The following is a 26054-nucleotide window of genomic DNA, read 5'->3' as shown; positions in this document are numbered from 1 at the left end:
ATGTTAACTTATTACAGCACAACTCACAACTGAGCAGTTGCATTGATGTACTGCTTGGACTAGAAGCAGCTTATAGACAAAGGTCAAAGATTCTGCCTACGCAAGCCTGCAAGGTTGCTACATCTTGCAAAGAAAATCAATCTCATTACTTTATTGTCGCACCTCAATATTATGTAAACCACATCACTGCTGAAACATAACTCACCCAGAATTAGTAAATTCTAACCTACCAGCTTTACTAACAAATATGTTGTTTCCAAAAGCCAACAATATTCATACGCAAATCTTTATATAAGCCATCTCACCCCTAAAATTCTACAGTCCCGGAGCAAGCTAGCACACAAGGAACAACTATGTAATTAGTCTGCAGCCATCATTGATATGAGCAATAGCTTCAGAATTGTAGTATATTTTATAGGTTTCTTTGAGTCATACTTGGAGTAACTTTCTTCCACTTGCATCTTTGTATCAATAACATGGACATTTGTGCATTGTTGTCATGTATCTGGAAACTTAAGAGTTAACGGGCTGTGTAAGCTACAACTATTGTGGTGATATTCTTTTGTCAGACTTCATATGTGAAGTGCACTGTAATTACCTTGTCACTATCTTACTGCTTTGTGGGGTCTATCTGTGATATAAACTTTTATGTGAGATCTGAGACTAGTCATCATGTTTATATTAGAGGCAATAAATATAAAAAACATTCAAATCTATTTAAAGCTGTGAGGGGTATGTTATTGAAGGATTCACCATAAAACCAGCTTTCAGTAATACGATGATCTTCCACCAATGGTACACCTAGAGCAAACTAGAAATTGCAGGTAGGCAACCTTCACACGGCATTATCACATACTGATATATTTAACATTATGCAAAGGTAAACCACAGAATAATTGTGCCCTTTCAGGCTTTTCCGACAGATTTGTTGCGGATATACTACTCAGGTTGGCCACTGGATAACAGCGTGGATTTCTTGCAATATTTCATTGCTACAGCTGTTCAACATCTTCAATTGGTGGTAATTGCTGTCGAGACAAGACTGATAACAGGACAGGAGCAGGAAATATTCACAGTTGGATGAAAATGGCACTCTTAGTCTCATGCCGGGAGCTGAAGTTACATCTGCCATGAATGCGCAGTGGGCAATGAGAGTGCTGTCAGACGCTCCTGTGGTTAAAAGCTGAGCTAAATCTCTGAAATGTGCTGTGTCTGAACAGGAACTGGAAGTTCACTTCCCACTGCAATGACCTCCTCGCTGTATTTTGGCAGCATGTCTTCAACAATAGAAAGAATCCTCAAGAGACATGAAATCATATGTAAGATGCCAATCCAAGAAACCTTATATAGGGCAGACATGTTGAACGTCCAAGAACGTTGTGTCGAACACTGCTGTCATATACACCTGGGCCAACCTGATAAATCAGCAGTAGCAGAATACTGCCTGAACACACAGCATTGCACATTTTACGAGAAGACTGAAGTTTTATCCTCAGCGTCATCACTCTGGGTCTGTGTTTTCAAGGAGGCCATACATATCTGTATAATTAATAATCTTAACAGGGACGCAGGTCTTCAATTAAGCATCACCTGGCACCAAACTGAAACAGGAGAAACAAGAATGTCCGATTCATGACTGGACACAGCACACTGTAGAAAATAAATTCAGCTTTTAACCACTAGAGCATGCAGCAGCACAGTCACTGCCCACTACACATGTGCGCAAGTCCTCTCTTAGTGCCCCCTGCCAGGCGCCAGAGAGTACTGCTTTCATCCAACTGTGAGTGCCTCCATGCGCATGCATATTTCTTGCTTCTGCATTGATAAATTTTGACACCGCCATCATCAGTCCCATTCTGCAGCAGTAACAAGACTGACTACCACCACCTGAAGATATCTAAAAGTTGTATTTACAAAATATTATGGAAACTGTACAATATTATCCAGTGGCAAACTCAAGACATATATTTACAAAAAAATAATTCTATAAACTCATTTCGGTTTTGTACAGACAGGTTTGCCAAGTGATAACTGTAAGAAGAAACAGACACAGGGAAAAAGAATGGGAATAAATTATTATTGTTTAAATATTCATGTAGTACACATTTCATCTGTTTATTTGCATTACAGCACAAATGGCACTACAGCTTACTGTACAATGCACACTGCAGTATACACCATCTTGATGCTTCTTACATTGACTCAAACCTTGGAAATAATGAGTCACTGATAGTTTTATGTTTACACATTCCACTGTGAGTAGATGTATCCAAATATATACAGAATAGAATCACAGCTTTTCATTTATCTAATGACAAAGACATAAGATCCAAAGGCAGCAGCACTTCCTCGATATTTCTCCAAAAGAAATGAACACACAAACTTTTGATTTTTTTAATATCAATGGATATGGGTAAAATTTCATACTGTCTGCGGATAGTAAAACATATTACATATCTTTTTCACTTAGATGTCACTCAATGGCCACAGGCTAAACCAAGCACACTGCATTAAATGACAGCTCTTAACTGTAAAAAAATCCAATTCAAAATCTTACAGCTACCTGTACAAAATGTAAAGACAAAAACGAGATAAATTTAAATTATGAACAAACAGTTTTTACAGTTGTTGCTCTGATTTACATCAGTGCTCAGTGCTCAAGGAAGCTTTAATGGTCTCTGGAAGTAATTGCATGACAGCCTTTCCTGTATGGATACCAGTGACCACGATATCTAAGCATCAGGTCCAAATTTCTTTCTCGGATTTCGTGGAACAAATCTTCAATATCTCTCTCATTTAGTCCAGTCCACATCTGGAGTTCACCTAGGAACCTGAGTTCTGGGCAGGAGTTTATCATCAACTGAACAGCATTGACAGTGAAGCTACACTCTGAATTCATGAGAAACACACGCAATTTTTCTGGGACAGAATTATCTGCTAATGCCTGTGCAATTACCATGTCATCAAACACATCTGGTGTATCCCCAACAGCATCTTCTTCTAATGTCAGCTTCGATGAATAATAAAATATAAAAGTATCATATTATTTACACAATCAATAACTTAGTATTAATAAAAGGAGGAAGTATTTACTTAATATCAAAAAGCTACATTAAAACAACTTCTATGTAATATGTTCTGAATTACATAATTAAGTAAGCAAGTGAAATGCAAATACCTTGAAGAATAAAGATGGTGTGAGGACTAAACTGAATGTTGATATAGACATTCTTTGTGAAAAAAATTATGCCAAACTTTTGAGACTAAATTGTCCTTTTTGTTAAATTACAAAGTACAAGTGTGTATGTGTGGTGAACTCAGCAAATGATAATTCTCAGAAACCACAGGATACAGGCATATCTGACAGATGGCAGTGCACCAGATTTTGGTAAGAGACATATCATTTAACAGGTCTAGAAAACAGTAAGAATGATGAGCAAATTAAAAGTAAGGTCATATGAAACTGCAAAATAAAAACATGTTAAAAAAAAAAGTTCTTTTAATGTCTGAAGGCAGATATGTAAATTGAAGCCATCATTAAGAAATTTGAGCTGTTACTAAACAATTGGCCTTAAGAATACTCCTTAAATCCTCGTGACCTGCAATCTTTCAAACAATGAAGGAAGTTAATGTTCTGCTGAAACTACGGAAAGACCCCTGACTATAGGCATCTGTCTTGGTTTTGACAGTTTTTAGGATCCTTTTAAGAGAGAGATGCAACATTCTCAACTTACAGCAGGCATTCAGAAATGGTAACTGCTGTATGCTACTGTTTTCCAACTTGCTTATTTTTGGTGGAAATGGGTAAAATATTTAAGAATGAGTGGGGAAGAAGATAATGCAGGACAATTTCCAAGGTAAGCAAATAAGAGGAAACTACATGCTTTAGAAATAAATACAGTATGTGTCAAAAAGGACTTTTACAAATTTGGAAGGATATCAAAATTTATTGAGATAACTTACAGCATCAGTAGATGCATCATTTTGTAGCAGACAACCCCAAGTTTGATTCATGTAATGCATCAGTACCTAATTCCACCACCAAGAGTGCCAGCATAGAGGATAGTTAAAATGGTACTTTCGCTGGTGCAGAGTGTCCTCACTGTGTGTTTTGTATTGGATATGCTTGAAAACTTTTTAATTTTACAGATCGATGAAGAGGACTAAGATGGGATGGTTTATTACCAGCAAGATGTGGTGCACCACCTCATTTCCTCACAGAGATTCGAAGTTTCTTCTACAACCGCTTCCCAGTTCGTGGATTGGCCATGAAGGGCCAATCACATGGCCATGTCGCTCCCCAGACTTGACATCACTGGATTTATTTCTCTGGGGTGTCATTAAAGATTGTGTGTATGTTCCTCCCCTACCAACAATTTAGTCAACCTGAAAAAATTGAAACTATGTTGCCTTTGCACGAGTTATGCCTGATTTGCTGCAAAGAGTGTGGGAAGAAATTTATTACTGGTGGAATGTTTGTTGCATCACAAATGGTAGTCACATTGAACCAAAATGATGCTTGGTGCTTTTATGTGAAACTTGAGATTGATTGCTGCAAAATAGCACATCAACCAATTCTGTAAGTTATCTCAATAAATTCCTATATCATTCCAAATTTGTAAAGTCCTTTTTGACTCACCCTGTACAGAAAGTCACAAGAGCTTATGTCCTCAAGTTTCCATGTAACAAATCTTAACATATAACTGAACATAGCCAGCTCCTAAAAATTATACTAATGCAAAGAAACTAGGAATTACCATAGTATAACACAGTTCACATTAAAATCTACATCAGTGTATGTCCATGAACAAAAGAGCAGGCACTTCTAGCATAAATATTCACCAATAATTTCACAGATACTCAAATCAAAGAAAGCTTATCCAAATGAATGAAATTAAAATTCCTTGTGAAAGTGAGGCAGAAAATGTAATGTTAATGAATATTTAGACACTAATAATCAGAGAACGGCATTTTTCAAACAAATATGACTGTCAGATACAGTACATATGAAGACAAAATGTAGACATTATAAATGTGTTTTACATAACGATGCACCATCTGCAAACCGCCTTACAGTGTGCAACGAAATGTGAAACATAGCAAGATGAGTAACTAAGGTTTTTTTTTCCATTTTATATCTAATTCATATGCATAGTAAAATGTAATACCTATAGGAAAATTTCAAATTGTTATTTAAGCAAAATGTAATTTTAAATTTATAGTTCAATTATCTATATTTATTTTGCTGATCATAGCAATGCAACTAGTTTTACTAGATGCCTGTTCAATGAAAAGTTATTCTAACTACAATTACAACAATGTCATCTAATAGGAAAACATTTTGAGCTAATGGGCAGGATTAGAAACATTCACATCATTCAGTCGGAAGCAGACATTCTCTTTCCAAGAATGTATTTTAAATTATTTGAAACTAATTAACTTCTCAATAATTGGAACTGAAACTGAAAGTTCAGATTTTGACTTCTTATTTTGTCCCAATGCTTACAAGATTCAGAACTTTAACACTGTACTTTTGTTGCTATATTTTTCTGTATCAGGTGATACCTCTTACTAATTAAGTGTGAATAATTTAGAATCATAAAAGATTGATTTCAAAGAAGGATGCTGTACTCTTGAAGTTGGGGATTTCAGACTATCTAAGCATAACAATGTTCCATACACTCCTACTGTATGATCTACCAACCTTAAACATTTTTCATAAACCAGATAATAGTAAAATCTTATAGCCCATACAAAATAACAAAAATCTATCCTAGCTGATTTTCAAAACATGTAGTAATTTCAGAAATCACATAACATTCTCACACCTATCTTTAGAAATCGCCGCCCCTCCTCCAAAGTAGTCAGTCTGTGACCTGCAAGTAACTGGGCAACGTCCCTATGCCAGATCATGTTAGAACAAGCTAGTCTAGTCTGTGACTGGTTGGCATTCGGATAACATAAGTATGTCTAATATAGTGAAAGTCCTGTGGAAGCTACCAAACACACAAGATTTCATGCAAAAATCTGTGCTCTGACATCATATGTGTAATATCTAGGTATCATACCTGTAACCTCAAAGTGTTAATGTTCAAGTGCTATTATTTATTGGACAGTGTCATTAAATTCTGTGACTATACAGCTATTATATCGTGCACACTGTTAATTGCATATTTCAGTCACTGTATATTATGCTACAGTGAAACTTAACAAATATTGTGACTGAGTAACAGTTGAATTAGTTCTTGTCCAGATAAGATTTCAGAGGAAGAGAGATGTGACACTTTACCTGCATTAACTAATCTGTAAAACTGGAACACTTCACCAACAGCACTATAGTGCAAATGAAGCGGGAGGAGCCACTTTTAAATTAAGCTATTGTGTGGTCTACATTGTTTGGCACTATCCTTTACCAAATCAGTTTCCAGCATATTATTTCACAATATCAGAACATAATAAATAATGATACAAACAATTTGTTATTAAATAGGAACCTTGAGCTCACATAAATATTTTGAACGAATGACATTCCAATATGCCGCAGATATGCCCGCTTGAGGTGCTGGTGCATTGGTGTATGGTTTAGGCGCATCATGTAATAGGGGCTTTAATGATAAGTATGACACTACTTTAATCTCACATGATATATGATGAGAGATATATAAATTGGTAAATGCCATATAACTGGTGTCAGTTATTAGTTAAACAATGAAAGGTGCAAGGTTTTTCTTGTAACTGCAAGAGTAGTTATTTTCTGACCTGTCTATTCTCTCCACCCCCATCGCCTATCTACCATATATAATGCACTTAGCTTTCTGCTCATATTAACACTCACATGACGTTTCGTCAGTAATCTCATCTTGTATATTATCCTATCTTCCACCTTTTAGCTCACAATTTATTTGAAAACTGTGCAGTTCCAAACAATCAGTCTTTCCTTATCATCCTTTCCAGAAAGTCTCCTCTGATCTGTAGCTCTGGGCAAGTCTTCCATAACTCTCCCCATTTCCTAAATCTCATCACTCTTATCCTTTCATCCCTCCTACTTCACCTTCAAACTTTCTGCCAGAAGAAGGCACTAGAGCTCTAGGAGCTTGCCCATTTCCTTAATTTTCAAACGTATTTTCTCCTGCTAACACTGGGTGAGCAGAGTTTTTTATCTATCCAATTACAAATATTTATTAATATATATTACCTCAAGTGCTGTCAAATTTTTGGCGTGAACAAGCAATGATCTTAGTGTAGCTGTTGATCCAATGCGAACGCGGCACGTTTTCAATTCGGGAAGCATACTGCCAAAGCGCCCAAACCAGTCACCTTCTAACTTTGCTCCTAATTCTTCCAAAGCTGGACAATTTTCAGCAAGCATAACAAGACTAATTGGATGATTCTGGAAAAGAAAATAGACATATGCGCTATAAATTGCAGATCTTGAAAAGCATGAAATAAAATTTGAAAATTAATCAAACAGTATACTGAAGTGTATTATTGTATTTCTTTTACACGGAAGATACATGAAATAAAAACTTAACAAATGCTTAAACATAACTGCCATGCCTTCATAAATTTAAATTGCTACAACACCAGAATTTATGCCAGATCTAGAAAAACAGTGGGATCTTTAAACAATACCTGATCATACTCATTCATTCAGTGTGGTGCAGAAAAGAGTCAGGTCTTCAGGAACAAAAAACTTTGATCATTCACCCAGTGAATGAAGAATTTAATGGATAATAAAATTAACACCTTGCTCAGCTTTTTAAACATGAGGAAGGTCACTACTTGCTGGATTCTGTGACAGCTCACATCCATTCAAAGAACTCACCACATGTAGCAGCTGTGTCTGGCATCTCCAGATACTTTTAGACGTCTGATCACCACTGACCAGTACTGGCTCTATCGCTATGATCATGAGACAATGGAGCAGAGCAAGCAATGGAATCATGTGGCTCTACCACTGCTGAAAAATGAGAAAATCCAACTGCTTTGGGGCAAGGTGATGCTAATGATTTTTTGGGACATGGTGCTGGCAGATTATGCTCAAAAGGGGTAATATGTCATGAAACCATACTACCAGCACCTCCTGATGGAGTTATGAGAGGCTGCCAATACGAAATGTGGGAATCTGTCTAAGGGAGTATTTTTTCCCCACATACCGCTTCAGCATCTTCTACACATGACAAAGTCACAGCTGCAACTTCTTTGGGCTATAAAATTATATCTCATCCACTTGTGTTTTGCAAATGTGGCAGGTAGTGACTTCGTCCTCTTTTCTCAGATGAAGAAACCATTGAGTGGCAGGCATTTCCAGAATGAGGACGAGGCGATTTTTGAGGTGTAACATTTCCTGAACAACCAAAATGCACATTTCTACTTCCAAGGTCTCATCATCACATAAATCTACCATTTGGACAAATGTCTTGCATTAATGGATGGATATATAGAGAAGGATTTACACTGGCAGCTTGTTCTTTTCAAGGTGATAACGTAGACTTATACATGTGAACCAAGGGTGGCCATTCAACAGTTTGGAGGGGGGAGGCTTGATGTGGGAGTATGGAATATTTTTAATGTTTTAGAAGAAGAATGGCGACATGTAAGTAGCCATAAAGAAGTTCCAGTTCCAACCCTGTTAAAAACCTGTATAATAACGACTTTTAATTTTTTTTAAAAAAGAAACGCCTGCCTACACTATATATTTCTTCTTTCCCTAGAGTTGGAGGGGGAGGGGGGGGGGATCGTGGTCCTCCACCTTTACCCCTGTGTATGGACACCCTTGATGTGAACTAAAATACTTTGTTACTTTAGCTGAATGCAAGCACTTTTAACTACTAGTTTCACAAATTTATGTCATCTGATAATAACCTTCCGTACTAAAATGTGGTGGTAGTCTAAATAAACAATATGTTAAATAAGCGGTTGTGAATTTAATGGAAGAAATTAGCAGGGAGACAACTGGACTGGTCAGTATTTAACATCAGGTGGTCAACTCCTATAGACAACAACAAACATTTATGAAAAATAAAAAGCCCTGTTGGTGCTGGCCCTGTTAGCAATGGCCCCAGTATCTTTGCCCTACCTTCCTTCGACTACATTGGCCCTTTTGTCAGTCACAGTGTCGCCAGCCCTGTCCTGTCCCGCCCTCCTGTGGTCACCACGCCTGTCTGCGATGATGTCAATCCAGTCTTCAGTCTGACTGCTGCCGGCCCTGCCCCGACCGGCTGCGACGTTGTCAGCCCTGTGGATGCTGACGTCAGCTGTCTTGTCAGTATGTTCATTGCCGGCCCTGCTGCAGCTTATCCTCTCACCCTCCCTAATGCAGCTGTAGCCATCCCTGGACCTGGTCCAGTCATTCCCGATGGCGCTGCTGCAACTGCCTGCACATCTGCTCCAGTTGTTGTTGCCGGCCCCGCCACCGATCTCACTTTCCCGGCTGGTGCCACCAATCCTGGTGTGCGCTCTTCTGGGCCCTCAGTTGGGCCTTGTCAGAAGTTTTACTCCAAACCCTGCTATTGCCTGGCCCTTCTCCATCACTGCCTGTGACAGAGGCCAGTCGCTATTCCCCCATGTGGCCACGGCATGCTTGTTTTGTTGGGATCAAATTTTTGGTCATTTTGTGGTTTGTTTCCATATATTCATGGGCTTGTTGCTAAGCTATTATGCAATGTTTGTCTTTTTCTGTTCTTGGGTAGCAGATGTCACAAGTCCTACACCTTATGTTCAGCAGTCTTGTTAACTGTATCTTTCATTCTGGTTCACATGTTCATGTCATGTCTGGAGTTCTTTTTCTTTATAATGTTTTGGTTCTGTTCAATTCTTGTGGACAGCATGGTTGTGTTAAAATCATTAGCCACATATTGGTCATTTCTGGCACTTTTCAACACTGGCTGACTGTAGTGTTGTTTTGTTACAGTCGTTCCGACAATCAGCACTCCCTAGTGTGCAGTGCTTCAGGGCTGCCCCACCACACTTCCATCTACTTTTAATGGATAGGTATGGCCCCTGCCTCACCTATAAGATTGGTAGTAAATAGACGAGGCAAGACTGTGTGTATAGTTGAGAACTAGCAGCTGTCACAGTGTCCGGGGGTGCCAGCTTTGCCACTACATGGCGTGTGAGTCACAGCACACAGTGCTGCAATTGGTGTGCACTATTTTATGTCCACCTGATCACGGTCTTACGTGATACCGCGCCGTACCCTTCCACAGCTGGCTATGTGGGTCTACACCCAGAGGAAGCCAGACACGTCCCAGACTCCAACGAATCAAGAACCACTGCAAGTCTCTGCAGCGGATCCTGCCTGCTGTGACTGCTGCCACCTCACTGTGCCATCTTCGCTGGACTTCCAACAGCCACTCACAAGGCACTGCTTTGTCATGGATACCAGTGGCTGCCTGTGAGCTCCTTGTCTTGTAGGACCGTGCCGAACTCTCTTCCCTGCTTCTCAAGAGCAGTTATCAAGTTGTGAGGATATTCTCTCTCAGCAGTGCACTTTCTTTCATCACTCCTCAGCAGATTACAGAACGCTAACACACTTTCACGACACAACTGTTCATTACAGTAACTAAACAAACACCTATGGAAGAAGGACGAGTCAACAAAGGTTGGGTCTGCGATGATACTGGGGAGAAATGATATATTAGAAAATGTGTCCTAATCCTGGGAGTTCAGGAAAAGTGGAACAGGGTGGAAGGGAAGAAATGGTCCTTATTTTCCAGCAAGCACTCAGGGTGGACGGCTCACACTGTGTCAGTTTCATGATGGCTATTACTATATTAATTCTATCATTTTACATTATGCTTACATATACCTAACCTAAACTAATTAGACTTAACAGGTCTGTCGTAATTTACATTGTAACTAATGTAATCAGTATTATGTTGGTTGCTGTTGCACCAACAATATGTCAAAATATGTATTATATTCATCTTCAAGACTTTTTTATAGCTTTTATATAAATTGTTAATGAATAATATAACCAAAATATGATAAACACACATAAGGAATATGACCTGAAGAAAATATTTACTACTACTGAGAAATAAAATATTACGTGTAAGCAACCAAATTATCTCCTTATACAGAACATGAAAAAAATATACCTGATCTACTAGCACCAGTTTTTTAAGTGTGCTGCCTGCCTGCACAAGATATTCTTCCAAAGAATAAGAAAAGTCCACAAAGTCAAAATCGACTGTGAGTGATGTCAGATTTTTGAATGCTGTCAGGCTGCACAGCCAGGACCCCCTTGTATACAGGCTGCTGAGCTGAGGCACTGAGCGGCAGAGCAAGGCGGCCTTCTCTGGGGGCATGCTGGTATCCCACAGGTCTGTCAGGGACAAGACGAGGGTTCGCTCCAATGCTAGGTTCACTATTGCGTCACCCACATTCCTGAAACGTAACCAACCAATTAAGTGAACTACATAGCTACATAAAAAATAACTTTTACACATTAGCTGGAATACAATTCTGTCTCATAATTTTACAGCTTTTTCAAGTGAATTTTTCTTCAAGGTGTTATTATCTAAACAGAACATTTTGCTGGTGTGTATGGTGATTCTTCAATCACAGAATTAATTCTTTGCAGAGTTCGTAGGATAATATTACTGACATAAGTTACTACTATAGAAATACATAAAACTGTTGCATCTCTGGATTTTATATGAACTACGTCATCCGTATACAATGCCCACATGAACAACCAACTTCTCTCACCATCTTCAGTAGTCTCCTCTCATTATCTCTCTACTTTTTTGTTGCTCTTGTCTTTCCCTTACACTTCACTTTATCATTTGTGAATTTATGTGGGTGTTAGTTTATTGGTTTGCCCACAGCTGCTTCACACACTTCCCAGTCACCCTTCTAACACGCTTTCACCTACCACTTTCCTTTCTGTTGCTCTCTATTATAGTAGTCTTCTCCTATTACAACAACCGAAAGAACTAACTTACCAAATCTCCATTTTTTTCCCTCCTACTAAATTGCCAGAATCAGTTACTTATAACAATGGCTACCCAAGAGTTTCAAATCAAGCTTAATCTGAACTGCCCATTTGGAACCTTAAATTTGAAGAAATAAATGCCTGTATTCAATATATATGTTATCAATAGTTACTTCATCTGTAATTGAACAAATGATTTATTATGCAGGGTACAACAACTGACATACGAAATCTTTGCAAGAAATTGTAATAAAATAATTCTTGAAACACCTAGGATACCTTAATGCCTCTTTAAGTCCACCTGCTGATGATTTTCGTGTTGCCTATGACTTTCACGCCAACACACTATTTAAAACTTGGAACATGCATATAGTATCAGCAACATTCAACACATTCACTTTATCACAGGAAAATACACTGTTATCATTGTCATTCTGATCACCATCCTTCTCTCAGTCACTTTCTTCATGCAGAGTACCTCAGCCATGAATTTTTTTAAAGACAGTGTTATGGTTTCACCTCAGCTGTTGTTCCATTACCAAGTATTTATTGCATTTTGAATGACTGGCCAATTTTGGCACCACAGGCCATTCTTGAATGCAATCTACAAAAGAACAGATCACAAATATAGATCATTTATGTTCGGCTTACTTTGCCTAAAAATTCGTACTTCCAGGTACCAACAACATGTTGAAACATATCTGACTATAAGCAATGGACACAGTAATACAAGAAGTGAGAGCATACCTGTGCACATTTATACAATATTACGCTTAAAATATACTGTATTTTGTACCATTTGTTATAAATTTTCTTTTAGGAAATAAAGGTTCAATTTGTTTCCCACATTTTCATTAATCTTTTTCTTAATGTCAGTTGTCATTTTCTGGAAAGTCAAAGCGTTGGTACAGTCACACAAATTTTGTCCTGCATACTCTGGTATCAGATACACATTTTAGTGTCTCTCTTCCAGTGGTAAAAGGGTCCTCGGTCATATCACCTTCACTGTATATTTACCAAACACACTTGTTCCCTACAATCAAATCGGTTAGCTGCTCAAATCCTGGTTCAGGGTCACTGCTGTTAAACCATTCATGGATATTTTCATCGTCATGTTTTCAGAACCAAAAATTTGTATTCTCGATGAAAATATTCATTCTAATTATTAAAAGAATACTTCACACTTTTGTTTTCAAAATCGGCTGAACTATGAACAAATAATTCGCAAACCAGATAATCTGTACCAGGATAATGAACAGTTTTCTGTAGTGCTCAATTTGTTTAGCAACTACACGAATGCACACGACTATTTATAATTTCAATATATTCGATCTGCTCAATAGCTACAGGACTTGGTAGTATTGTAGTTAATTAAGACTCACAAAGATAAAAAAAAAATTAAAAACATCATATCCAGCATCCTAACCATCATACTGCCACTCTCGGCAACATTTAAACATAGTCAATAGCAGGAAGTATCTAAAAAGTTAATTTGTCATCACTTACTATTTTCGATATACCAAGAATTAAGGTATCTGAGCAAGACTGTTGATACTGGATACACATTTACCTGTAATAAATAAAACCACCCAATGATTTGAGGTTTGGAATGAACAAGACAAGCATGATAACCCCAACTTCTGAAGTATTTGTATCCTGTATGCGAACTTCATGCAAAGTTCTGCAACACGTATTTAGCTCCGATGGCTGGATACGGAAGAAAACATCCACATACGTTTCATTCCCATCAGCGTAGCCATCAGATATGTCACTATATAGTTCTGGTTCCTGGAAACCATCACATACTGGTGTTATGTTACTACCTACAGAAATGAGAATGTGAGCATAAAAAACATTTCTGTTCATTTCATGTACCTTAAAACACAGCTGCCTTATGCCACCATCATCGACGAGCCAGGAGGACGTAGCATCGAGATAATTGAGAGTTGGGCAGTTACGGCCCAGCAATCTGAGAATCTCATTGTCACACACTGATCTAAGTATGAGCGTATGCAAATTCTGAGCTAAACCATTGCGAAGTACTCGATGGAATGACTTATTTGCAGCAGAAACTGTTTCCAAGTCACCCCCCTGCCGAGGGTCCAGGCGTACCTGGAATAGAGAAGTCTCATTTTTTACATTCTGTGCAAGACATGACAGGGACAGTTTTCTGTGTTATGTCTTTAGTGTTATTCATGATTATAACCTGAAACATTAAAGTTTTTCTTCAATGATGTAAATAATTTAGAAGTACAGATAACAATACACAAAACAGTAGAGGTGCTGAGTTGTCAACAAGTACACAAACAGGACTGAAAACTTTCCAGCATTCAAATGTGCATTCACCCACTCCAATCCACTCTTCTATATCATTTTGCATTGCATAAACTCATCAACGATGGTGCCTGTATGTCACGTTTCAATCCTACCACCTGCTACCTCTCTCTTCCGCATTCCTGTATCGTGCACCTGCTTTCTCCGTCAGAGCTATCAGCCACTTTAATTCAACCCTCCATCTCACTCCCCGGCTCCCTACTCCTCTTCAAATGCCACCTGACACAACCCCTCAAGCCAGTGAAGCTGCATAAATGCAGTCCTGACACTGGGTATTCAATTATTCAACTGGCACAATGTAGCCGTGTGTGTGTGTGTGTGTGTGTGTGTATAAAAAGGAAAAAAGGGGGGGGGGGGCGACCTTTAGCTTGAAAAGCAAGTGATTGAAGGCTAGCAAGTTCTCGTTCTCTCTCTCTCTCTCTCTCTCCTTCTTTTTTTTTTTTTTTTTGTCAAGTACTATGTGTCTACTATTTGGTGAATACTTACTTTTGCTCCTAAATTATTTACAGTCTACCACGACTTTCCACGACCATATTTTTATTTCAGTGATGAGCATCAGTACTAGGTATGTGATGACAAATTGCAATACCTTGTGTCAATAAAGATTTACATTTTAAATCAAAATTAAATAAAAAGAGCTCTGCAGTATGAATGTGAGCAGACTCAAGGAAACAGAAGAAATGCTATACAGTGATTGAACTATTTCCACTTTTTAACAGGAACTTGAAGAAGAGCCATCATTTTAAATATTAGTAAGTATAAGGAAACATGTCAGGTACTCTTTGACAATGTTCTGATACAATAATCTTAATTCCAATTTGCACAGCAATGAAATTTCTATGGCATATTTTGCACTCTTACTTGATACATGCTTAAGACAGTTTTCTAATGATTTCTCTGCTATTTATATCACCCTGTCATAAAATGCTATATATAATATTTAGTCCTTTAATTTTTTCATCTCTCAAAGGTTATTTTCAAAGGAAACTTTTATTTGTGGGACCATAGAAATTCCATAGCTATGGTGTTTTTATTTTATTTCTTTTATAGTAACACAAACATACATATTGATGATCACAGACCCTGAAAATCATGCACTGAGCTTACAATGTTCCTCCATAGATGCCCAGTTTTGCACACTTTGGATCCAGTTCTCATGGACACCCAACTGCTGAAGGACCTTCTGCAGTTCACCTTCCCATTGTTTTCTTTGTCTTCCAATTGGACGGGTACTGTCAGAATTATTCGGAGCTTCTCTGGATACTTCTATCATTTCAGTCTTCTCCGCATTAGTCCACAGTCCAATCTTACTGTCATTCTTTCCTAAGTTCCCAACAGTTTCTGATATTTCTTTCTTTGACTCTGTTGTGGCTAGAAAGCTGTCTGTATACCTCAATAACTTTGTTCTTCCATTTAATATCATCCCTTTGCTTTCTATTTTCATCTCCCCAAGTAGTTTCTCCAAGACCATATTAAAAAGCAATGGTGAAATGATATCACCTTGTCTTACACCTGTTCTGATGCTGAATTCCTTGGACAGCTCCCCTAGTGTTTCACCACAGCTTTTGTCTCCCCTGTACATACCTTCACCAAGTTAATTAACTTCCTTGGTATGCCAAGTGCCCTCTGGATGATGTATATATTTAATCTGTGTATATATTCATAAGCCTTTGAGAAATCTACAAAAGTTACTAGACACTAATGGCTGAATTCCCAGCACTTCACCTACATTTGTCTGGTGGTGGCCCACGACTGAGCTTATTTACATTTCAGTTGCCTTATTCTTCCTTAATGTGGTGTTTGTGGTACAGGTAGAAGCTGCAGAATAGTGCTACACAGAAAACTTAGAATATTGTCTGTTTGTATAACAAATATATGCTAACATATTTAAAAAAATTCAGAACAGAAAGTACTAACTGCAATTCTATATCACCCTTGTGAAGAAAAACACAATGGTATATTGACTAACCTTTACTGTCAACTCATGTAGGCCTGTTGCCCCACATTGATCTAAGCGAGTAAAAAGACCAGCACACTGCTCTGCCCTTAACCACGCATGATCATCACCTCTCGAATGATCGAGTCGTCTCGTAGTATGATCCAAAAATACACTCAGTAAGTCCATAAGAGTGTAAGCATCATTTCTGCATCAAAAAAGAAACAAAGAAAAATCTTAGCATAAAATGCATAATTTATGTTGAATGGACCTTAACTCATTTTAAGAATTTATGGTTGCAAACTCTTCTGCAGTTGCTTCCTCTGGATTTTCACACTTCAAACATGAACAATGAATTATTACAAGATTCTCTTTAACTGTTGATTTGTTACACGTGAGACTTCTTTGTGTTTTCTTTTTTTTTTGTGCCTTCATGCAAAACTTTTTACTGTTTGCTCAAATGCCTTTTTTCAGTATTTTCTCTTTTGGCCTATCTCAATATAATCTTCATTTTCTGAGATGCTGAACTTTGTGTTTAATTTTTTTCATATTCTTAAATAAAGTCTCATAATTTACACTTCAATCCATCAGTTTAATACAATGGAAAGGATCAGTTTGGATTTTGGAGAAATATGGGAACACATGAGGCAATATGAACTCTACGATGGGTCATTCCATGTCAAATCATACAGAAATTATAGCAAATGACACCCATCGTCAAGCAAAACCTTGAAATTTTGGGTAGTGGAAGTTTACCTAGATGTATTCACATTTCCAAAAATGTAAATGTTGCAAGTCAATTACTTTTTCACTTATGATAAAAAGAAGTTGTATAGATTCAGGAATTCAGGCTTTCTTAGACGAGCTCCTGTACAATTTAAAATTGCAATAGTTCCTACAGTTTTTGCAGTGGAAGCTTGATTTTTTTTTAAGTTAAAGAGGGAGGTTTATATTTTTATAGTCATGCTTCTTGTAGTGAATATCCACCATCTGTATTTCAGTAAAAATAGTAAATAATTTCTTTTAAACAAAATCCATGCGTGGATATTACAATTTTTTTAAAGGTATTGCCCCCTCATAGATACCTTTGAAAAATTTACAATATTATTAGAAATTTTCCATTATGTCACACAAAAAGAGCAAGTTTGTACAAATAATGGGAAGTGTGAATAACAATGTTACTGTAAAAGAACTACTGAAGTTTCTAATTCATGACTACCATGTCACCACTAAATTGCTGAAGTTGGCTACACTGGATTTCCCTAGGAACAAATCATATCTGAGATCACTGTTTTATTGCCACTACGTGTATTGCATCATCCAGTTGCTTTGTTTTGAGTCATGTGTTCAATGAGCATGCAGTTCTGAGCTCTTGTACCGAGTTGTACCCCGAGTCAATTATTGGTTAAAAATTCAATTGTTGCAGTTTTTAACTATTCATTCCAAAACAAAATTAAGTCCCCTAATATTACACTAATAATGTGAAATACTTTTATAATGAAACAATGGGATGAGAATGATTTTTCATTATTTAATTACTTTTTAGGTTACACCAATCATCTTTCGAATTATTTACGACAAATATTGGTTTTAGGAAGCAGTATGGAAAGTACAAGTAGGCAGTGTTTTCTTGGAAAGTATCTGCAAGATATATGTGATAATGCCCTGACTTGTGTGAATGAACTGATCAGTGAAGAACAAGAACTTTTATTATGGCAAAGCAATAGTCATCCATACTGTGATTTAAGTGTTTCATGTGTGTGTGTGTGTGTGTGTGTGTGTGTGTGTGTGTGTGTGTGTGTGTGTGTGTGTTAAAGACAGGTACCTGCGCAGATTCTCTCTGCATAAGAAAATTTTCTGAGATCCCTTCAGGCACCATAAATGATTGTTTCATCTGGATTGCACGAAATTAGTTTAGAAAAGGCAAAGACCTTCAAAAATGAGAGGCTTTAGTGTTATTCCTGGGCAGAAAATGTGCCCAACCTGTATCAAACTTACTAATGAAAAAGGTTATAATAGAGGGAAACATTCCACGTAGGAAAAATATATCTAAAAACAAAGATGATGTGACTTACCAAATGAAAGTGCTGGCAGGTCGACAGACACACAAACAAACACAAACATACACACAAAATTCAAGCTTTCGCAACAAACTGTTGCCTCATCAGGAAAGAGGGAAGGAGAGGGAAAGACGAAAGGATGTGGGTTTTAAGGGAGAGGGTAAGGAGTCATTCCAATCCCGGGAGCGGAAAGACTTACCTTAGGGGGAAAAAAAGGACGGGTATACACTCGCGCACGCGCACACACACACACATATCCATCCACACATATACAGACACAAGCAGACATATTTGGTCTTTAAATATGTCTGCTTGTGTCTGTATATGTGTGGATGGATATGTGTGTGTGTGTGTGTGTGTGTGTGTGTGTGCGCGCGCGCGCGCGCGAGTGTATATCCGTCCTTTTTTCCCCCGTAAGGTAAGTCTTTCCGCTCCCGGGATTGGAATGACTCCTTACCCTCTCCCTTAAAACCCAGATCCTTTCGTCTTTCCCTCTCCTTCCCTCTTTCCTGATGAGGCAACAGTTTGTTGCGAAAGCTTGAATTTTGTGTGTATGTTTGTGTTTGTTTGTGTGTCTGTCGACCTGCCAGCACTTTCATTTGGTAAGTCACATCATCTTTGTTTTTAGATATATTACTAATGAAAAACATGCAAGTGACGACTCGATGACTATATAAATGACAGTAATGTGAAGGTGCAGACTCCTGAAAAATCTGTGCTCAATACCAGCTTAACTAGCTTAGGAGTATCTCCTACAAAGCTGCATTCAGTTGCTCGACGTAGTCGGTATGCAGCGCTCAAACAAAAATTGAATCAGCAGCTGGGGCTCTGAAAACTAAAATTTCATATACATATCAAGTTAAGCTGGCTGCTGATGCAAGCACTATCCCTGACAGAGATTTAACAGAACTGGAAGAAAAGGCAAAACATCATGATGAACTCGTGGACAACATCAAACAGAAAATTGAATATGCAAATAATCACGAAAAAATTCAATTACTTACTCGTGTGCCGCCAACTTGGTCTCGACAGAAAGTCAGTCTAAATTTCAGGTTTCTAAATATTTGGTATGATGAGCAAGAGCTCCTTAAACGGAGAATGGTATTTTATCAATGGCTGAGCAGAAAAGAGAAAAGACATTGCCACATGATACAGAGCAAAAAGTAAAGAATTTTTATTTAGATGACGAAAACACAAGACTAACGACTGGGAAAAAAGACAAAGTGAGCACGAGCAAAAATACCTATGAACAAAAGCATCTTGTTTAAAGCAATTTAACTGAACTGTATTCTCTCTATAAAAAAAGTATCCTGAAGACAAAGTAGGATTCTCAAAATTTGCTTCTCTTCGACCAAAAGTGTGTATACATGCAGGATCATCAGGAACACATACCGTATGTGTGAGCATTTACAACCAAAACGTTAAATTGCATCTACATTCTGTTTCTATTAAAGAAACATACCACGATCTAATTAAAATAATAACTTGTGATATAAATAACCTAGCCTGTATGCTTCGTCTGTGTGAAAAATGCCCCACCAGTTCATTGCTTCAAACCCACTTACAAAATGAAATAGAAGATATGATCATGATGAGATGGTTCAGTGAAGTCAATGGGTATCAACTGATAGAATGACTTTCAGTGTTCAAAATCACTTCTCTATCAGAATTCTGTGACACCCTAATTAAGAAAATTGAAAAACTTACTCCACACTCATTTCTCAATCACAATCTGATTATCTGAAAATGAAGAAGGAAACACTTGATGAAGGATCATCAGTGTTAATTTTAATGGATTTCGTTAATTTTAATGGATTTCAGTGAAAATCTCAATTTAGTTGTTCAAGATGAAGTACAGGGGTGCCATTGGAACAATGGCAGCTGCACCCATATATATTACAAAAAGGACAAACAGTTGCTTGTAAGAAGTATTTGTATTGTTTCTGATGATCTAGAAGATGATGTTGCCTTGGTGTACCAGACTCAGAAGACTGTATTGAATTTTTTAAAGTGTGAATTTCCAGAAATTCATCTTGCTTATGATGAGTATTTCACTGATGGTTGTGCTGCACAATAAACAAATAGTAAGAATTTCAGAAATCTCTGCTACCACGAACACGACTTCTGTATAAAGTGCAGCTGGTCCTTTTTTTGCTACCAGCCATGGCAAATCTCCCCGTGATGCTATTGGTGGCACTGTTAAAAAGACTTGTCACAAAACAAGTTTGCAAAGAGTTTACTTACAGCTTCACAGGTATTTGAATTCTGCAGGACATTTCAGTTCTCTTTGTCTCAGAAGATGAAATGGTACAATTCAGACATTATATTTCTCAGTGCTTAACAAGTGCAAAAACAATTCCTGGAACACAATCTATGCATCGCACTGTACCAATATCACCAATCAAGATTGGAGCAAAAAGGCTGAGCTGTGATACAGATTTTAGTACCGTGCATTATTTCTCAGATGCACTTCCGCCAATAATGCCCCAGCCCAACTGCTATGTTGCATGTACATATGACTCTTTTTGGTAATTGGGAATTGTTGACAAGGTGAATTGTGAAGATGTTACAGTAAGGTTCATGCATCCTCACAGGTCATCCCTGTCCTTCTATTGGACTGATAATGATGTTTCTTTCTCTCATATTATGTGTGAAGTTGATATCACCACAGCAATAGGCTGTACTTATTCTCTGAGCAAAGAGTCCTCAAAGTTGGTGGAAGAAAAGTGGTTCTTATACAAAAAAATATTATCTAAGCATTAAAGTGTCTCGTCACGTGTGTAGTTCCGAATCAACTTTAATGCAGATTGCAGCACCAGCATTTTGTGCAGTGCTGACAATACTGACTTTTGACAAAATGCTTAAATATTATAAACAAAACACTATGTATTTTTACATTGAGTTAATTTGGTTATGGCAGAAGTAAGAAATGTTCATAAGTCATGTAAAGTACAAGTTGCCCTATATTTTATAATTTGTAATTTTGTTTCATATATTGCAATTTTTGTTCAATTTGGATATTGTTATGTGTACTTATGTTGTTAATGTCTCTTGGGTAGTAATAGTATTTCTCTCCAGTGCCATTCATTTCTCAAAACTGATTTTTTGTGTGATGTAACTTTATTATTTGTAGATCACTTTCTAATTTTTTCAGTGTTTTCCAGAGGGGGGCCAATTGTCCAAAATATTTTTTCTAATTTAACAATAAAATTAAATAAAATTTAATTGGGCAATTCTAACATGTTTTTTTCAGAAACTACATGTCCAAAAGGATATTCTGGGAAAAAAATGTCAGCATACCATTTCTTGTTTAAAAACTGCAGCCAATTTTCAAATTTTTACAGTTTGCTCTGAAGTAACGCATTGCATCAAACTTTCAGCAATTGTATAGTAAGCAATAAAAATTGGCAAAAGTTCACGATATTAGATACAAAATCAGTACACAAAATCTCAGTTCACAACTACATAATGGGTGGCATGGCCTGGATGACTTGACAAGGAATGACCCCGAGTTATCTTACAAGTAGATTCAAGAATGGCAGACCTACATTTACAGCATTTGCACATTTACAAAGCTTTTACAATGTTGACTGGAACACACTTTTAGGAATCCTGAAGTTATAAAGGATAAAATACAGGAAATAAAGTGTTATCTACAACTTGTACAGATACCAGACTGCAGTTCTAAGAGCTAAAGGACATGGAAGGGAGGCAGTAGTTGAGAATGGAATGAGGCAGGATTGTAGACAATTACCTGTTTTACTCAATCCATGCATTGAGCAAACAGTACGGGAAGCCCAGGAGAAATGTGGCATGGGAATTAAAGTTCTGGAAGGAAAAAAAAATGAAGTTTGCTAGTTGGGAGATCATATGAGTGGATTGGAGAGAATACTGAGAAGAAGTTATAACATAAACATTAACAAAAGTAACACACAATAGATAATGGAATTTAGTTAAATCAAACCAAATCGAGTGATTCACAAGGGATTAGATTAGGAAATTAAATGCTAAAAGTAGTAGACAAGCTTTGCTTTTTTGGTAGCAGAATAACTGTCAATGGCATTACTAAATCAGACTGGCAATACCAAGAGACACTTTTAGGAAGTCTTTCCTAAACTTTAGTCTTGTACAGAAGTGAAACACTTACAATAAACATTACAGATGAGAAGAGATAAGAAGTGTCCCCCCCCCCCCCTTTCAAAACTACTCACCAAGCAGCAGCAGAACACACACATAAAAGAAGGTTATAATTAGGCAAGCTTTCGAAGCCAGTGGATCCTTCTTGAGGTAGAATGGTTGGTTGGTTTGTTTAAGGGGACCACACCGAGGTTCAGGTTGAAAAAACTCGATTTTCGGTTTTCATCATATTTCGATAGATTAAGGTTTTATTTAAGTACTCTGAAAACGACTTTGCTGAAAGAAATTTTTTTCGAGTATTTAAAGAGCATTTTACTACCGCATGTGTTTATGTGCCACACCCACTTTTCTGCATATATTTTAGATCTTTATATCCCCTACGTTGCAAGTTAGGTTTCTTTTTTTCTCTCTCCCGAGTGTGTTGGCTATCCTTGGAATGCAACAGTCGATATTCTTTTGTTTCTGCTGTTTGTAAACAACACGCTTTCAAACAGCGTTAGTTTTGTTCAAGTGTGATTGCGAGTAGTTGTTATATTTACGTTTGCAGTGCTTGTTTACATGTGTTTTGCTGTGTTTATTGGAGATGAATAAACATAAACACATTTTCAAGAAACGACAATTTAGAGGAAACAAGTTTAAAAAGCTTTCTGTACAAGAGGTTATGTCACCTGGCAACGATGTTTCTAATTGTAATTCTTCAACAAGTGCATCATCAAAGAAGCTCTCACTATTTCAAGATAGTTACAATGAATTTACTGTAATTGACAAGAGGTGCAGTAACATTATTAAAAATTTGAGAATATTATCAGATTTAATTTCTAAATTTGTACAATGTAGACAGTGTGGTGAGTCACAAAGTGTGAAAATTTGTGAGAGTGCCAGTGGGAGAAAAGGCCTAGCAATTGCTTCAGATTTAATTTGCACTACATGCTCAGCTGTGATTTCATTTATGAATTCTTCAAAACCAGATGCAAGTGGCCCTTTTGAAATCAACACTAGATTAGTTTATGCCTTACGATCCATTGGCAAGGGCATAGCTGCAGGGAGAACATTTTGTTCAGCGATGAACTTACATAAACCGCCAAATAAATTTGAAAAACTGACTGCAATATTAGAGAAAGCATGACACTGGCTGCTAGGGAAGTAGTGGAAGAAAACGATGAATGTTCGGATATTGCAGTTGCATTTGATGGAATTTGGCAGAAAAGAAGACATACTTCTCTGAATGGAGTAGTGACTGCCAAGAGTAGACACTGGTAAAGGGTTAGACGTGGAGATAATGTCTAAATATTCCAAATGTTGTAAAGTCAATGAACATAAAGAACACAACTGTGTGGCTAATTTTAGAGGAACAAGTGGTGGTATGGAAGTTCATGGAGTACAACAAATATTTCGTCGCTCTGTAGAAACAAGAGGCGTACAGTACACCAAATATTTGGGCGATGGTGAAGGCATACAACAATGGGGTGAACTCTAAGCCATATGGAGATGCCATTATTAGCAAAATAGAATGTGTAGGCCATGTTCAAAAACATTTGGGAACAAGGCTGAGAAAATTTAACTGTTGATATGAGAGGAAAAAAATTAGAAGATGGAAAATTGTTGACCGGACAGGGTCGGTTAACTAAAACTGAAATATAAAACTTGCAGGTATACTATGGGCACGCAATTAGGAGAAATAAAGAAAATCTGGAGGCAATGAAGAGAGATGTTTGGGCCATATTCTTCCATAAATCCTCTACTGATGATACGCCATGTCATGGATTGTGTCCATCAGGAGAAAATTCGTGGTGCAAATACAATAGGGCTCAGGCAACTGGAGAATCTTATTCGCATCGGCATTCTCTTCCTTCTGCTGTTATTACAGCAATTAAATCTATTTTCAGAGACTTGGCTCATCCTCACCTTCTAAGGAAATGTCTGCATGGACAGACACAGAACCCAAATGAATGTTTCAACAGCATTATTTGGAACCGCCTTCCTCAAAGTGTATATATAGGCATGCATACAATGAAACTAGGAGTTCATGATGCTGTTATTACCTTCAATTGTGGTAATACTGGAAAGTGTTGGGAACTGAAAAAGCTGGGAATTAATCCTGGTGAAAATTTGATCACTGGGGTGCAACAATGCGATACAACGAGGACAGCCGATGCAGACAGGTCTGCATCTACTATGGCCAAGAAAGCAAGACAAACATATAGGAAGACCTGCTAGAGGCCAAAGAAGGCCATCATATGCAGCAGGACAATTTTAACAGGGTGTATACGAGGACAAGGAAATTCCCGGATTTCCCGGTTAAAAATACACTTTCTCCTGGGTGGAAACAAAGTTTTTACCTGTTAATTGACAGTATACCGTTAATTGACAGTATATTTTCTCTCAGAACTGTATAACTTAATCAATCCTTTGAATGGTTATGGTTTTATACATGGGCGTAGAATTTCCCAGCGCTTTAGAAAATGAAACACCTTTTGGAAAGATGTTTGATGTGCAGTAACACGTACGCTGCATATTTTCATATTACGAAAGTATAAATTCGAATTCCACCAAACACTGCATGTTACTTTCCGAAGCATTGAAATCAAGATTGCGCTGTTAAGTAGCACGAACACATGAACAGGAAAAGTTAATGGTTTAAATTAATATATATAATGTTACTACAAGAAAAACAAAGCTTTCACATATAATAATGTTCTTTAAGGCCAATAAGCTGCAAGAGTAGCTAAGCTTTCACATATAATGCTGGTCTTTTATGCACATATTACATTTTAAGATATAGCACACAAATGTGCCAGTAAATTTTTTTAATAACGACATAAAAGTGTGATCTTCTGGGCTATAAATTCTTCTAAGTGGCCCGTCATCAAAAAGCTGATTTTTAAATGAGTCCCAGATTCCCAGTGAAGTAGGCATCGACCTGATATTAAGCTTTTCAATGTGGTTTCAGGATGTAAATTTCCTTGGGTACCAATACTTTGTTATCTCATGTCTGGCTCTTTGTTATGGCATAATGCCATACGTGCTAGAAGATGAAAACATACACTTTAAATGCACCGAACAGTTGAAACTAGCCAATAGTTTGAAATTAAACCCTTTGTTTAAAATATATTGACTGCCTCAGCGGAAAAGATTAATAAAAGAAAATTTCTTCTGCAAACCGATAAAAGTAACCTCATTGTTCTGCATGGAAATTAATGCTTGACTGTCAGAAAGGTGGAAATAAAATAAAATCTAAAACTAATAACGTATTTTAGCCTTCCGTAATTATGTGAATATATTTTAATTCACATGATAGCTCCTGGCCAAAGAAATCAATTTTGTTTTCATTTGACGTGAGTTACAGTAGACAAAGAGGAAACAGCAGTCACTAAATGTGAACACGGGTCACATGGAAAGTACCGGCTTCCCTATTATAACTCCGGCTGCTCTGCGCATCAGATCTGTATCTACGATATTTCCGAACCGGGGCAATAGTAGATAGTGGCGTCCCTCGAGCGTTTGAGATAGGACATTTAAAAAAAAAAAAAATTAAAAAAAAAAAAATCGAATTTTCAAAAATACGTTCATTTTGTAGCGCACATCTTTCTGAAGACTCTTATACATAAAACATACGTGTCCGAGGAATTTTAAGACATGTTATCTG

The 26054-nt window shown here is 37.4% G+C and overlaps 1 protein-coding gene across 7 annotated transcripts in view; it reads right to left on the bottom strand.

Moving 5' to 3' along the window:
- Positions 1-2090: 2090 nt before the first annotated feature.
- LOC126236058 (uncharacterized) overlaps positions 2091-26054 on the bottom strand; it is a 79200-nt gene continuing 55236 nt past the window's right edge. For all 7 annotated transcript variants that reach the window (XM_049945106.1, XM_049945104.1, XM_049945102.1 and 4 more), the window contains exons 4-9: positions 16245-16419; positions 13817-14053; positions 13512-13729; positions 11103-11391; positions 7196-7390; positions 2091-3010 (exon numbers count right to left, since the gene is read on the bottom strand). In XM_049945106.1, coding sequence (XP_049801063.1) covers positions 2669-3010; positions 7196-7390; positions 11103-11391; positions 13512-13729; positions 13817-14053; positions 16245-16419 — 1456 coding nt within the window. In that variant the 3' untranslated portion in view covers positions 2091-2668. The remainder of the gene's footprint in view (positions 3011-7195; positions 7391-11102; positions 11392-13511; positions 13730-13816; positions 14054-16244; positions 16420-26054) is intronic.

The sequence above is a fragment of the Schistocerca nitens genome, chromosome 2 (assembly GCF_023898315.1).
Source record: "Schistocerca nitens isolate TAMUIC-IGC-003100 chromosome 2, iqSchNite1.1, whole genome shotgun sequence".
In the NCBI taxonomy this organism is placed as follows: Eukaryota; Metazoa; Arthropoda; class Insecta; order Orthoptera; family Acrididae; genus Schistocerca; species Schistocerca nitens.
The sequence above is the reverse complement of the archived record's forward strand: the minus strand, read 5'-3'. Positions and strand labels throughout refer to the sequence as shown.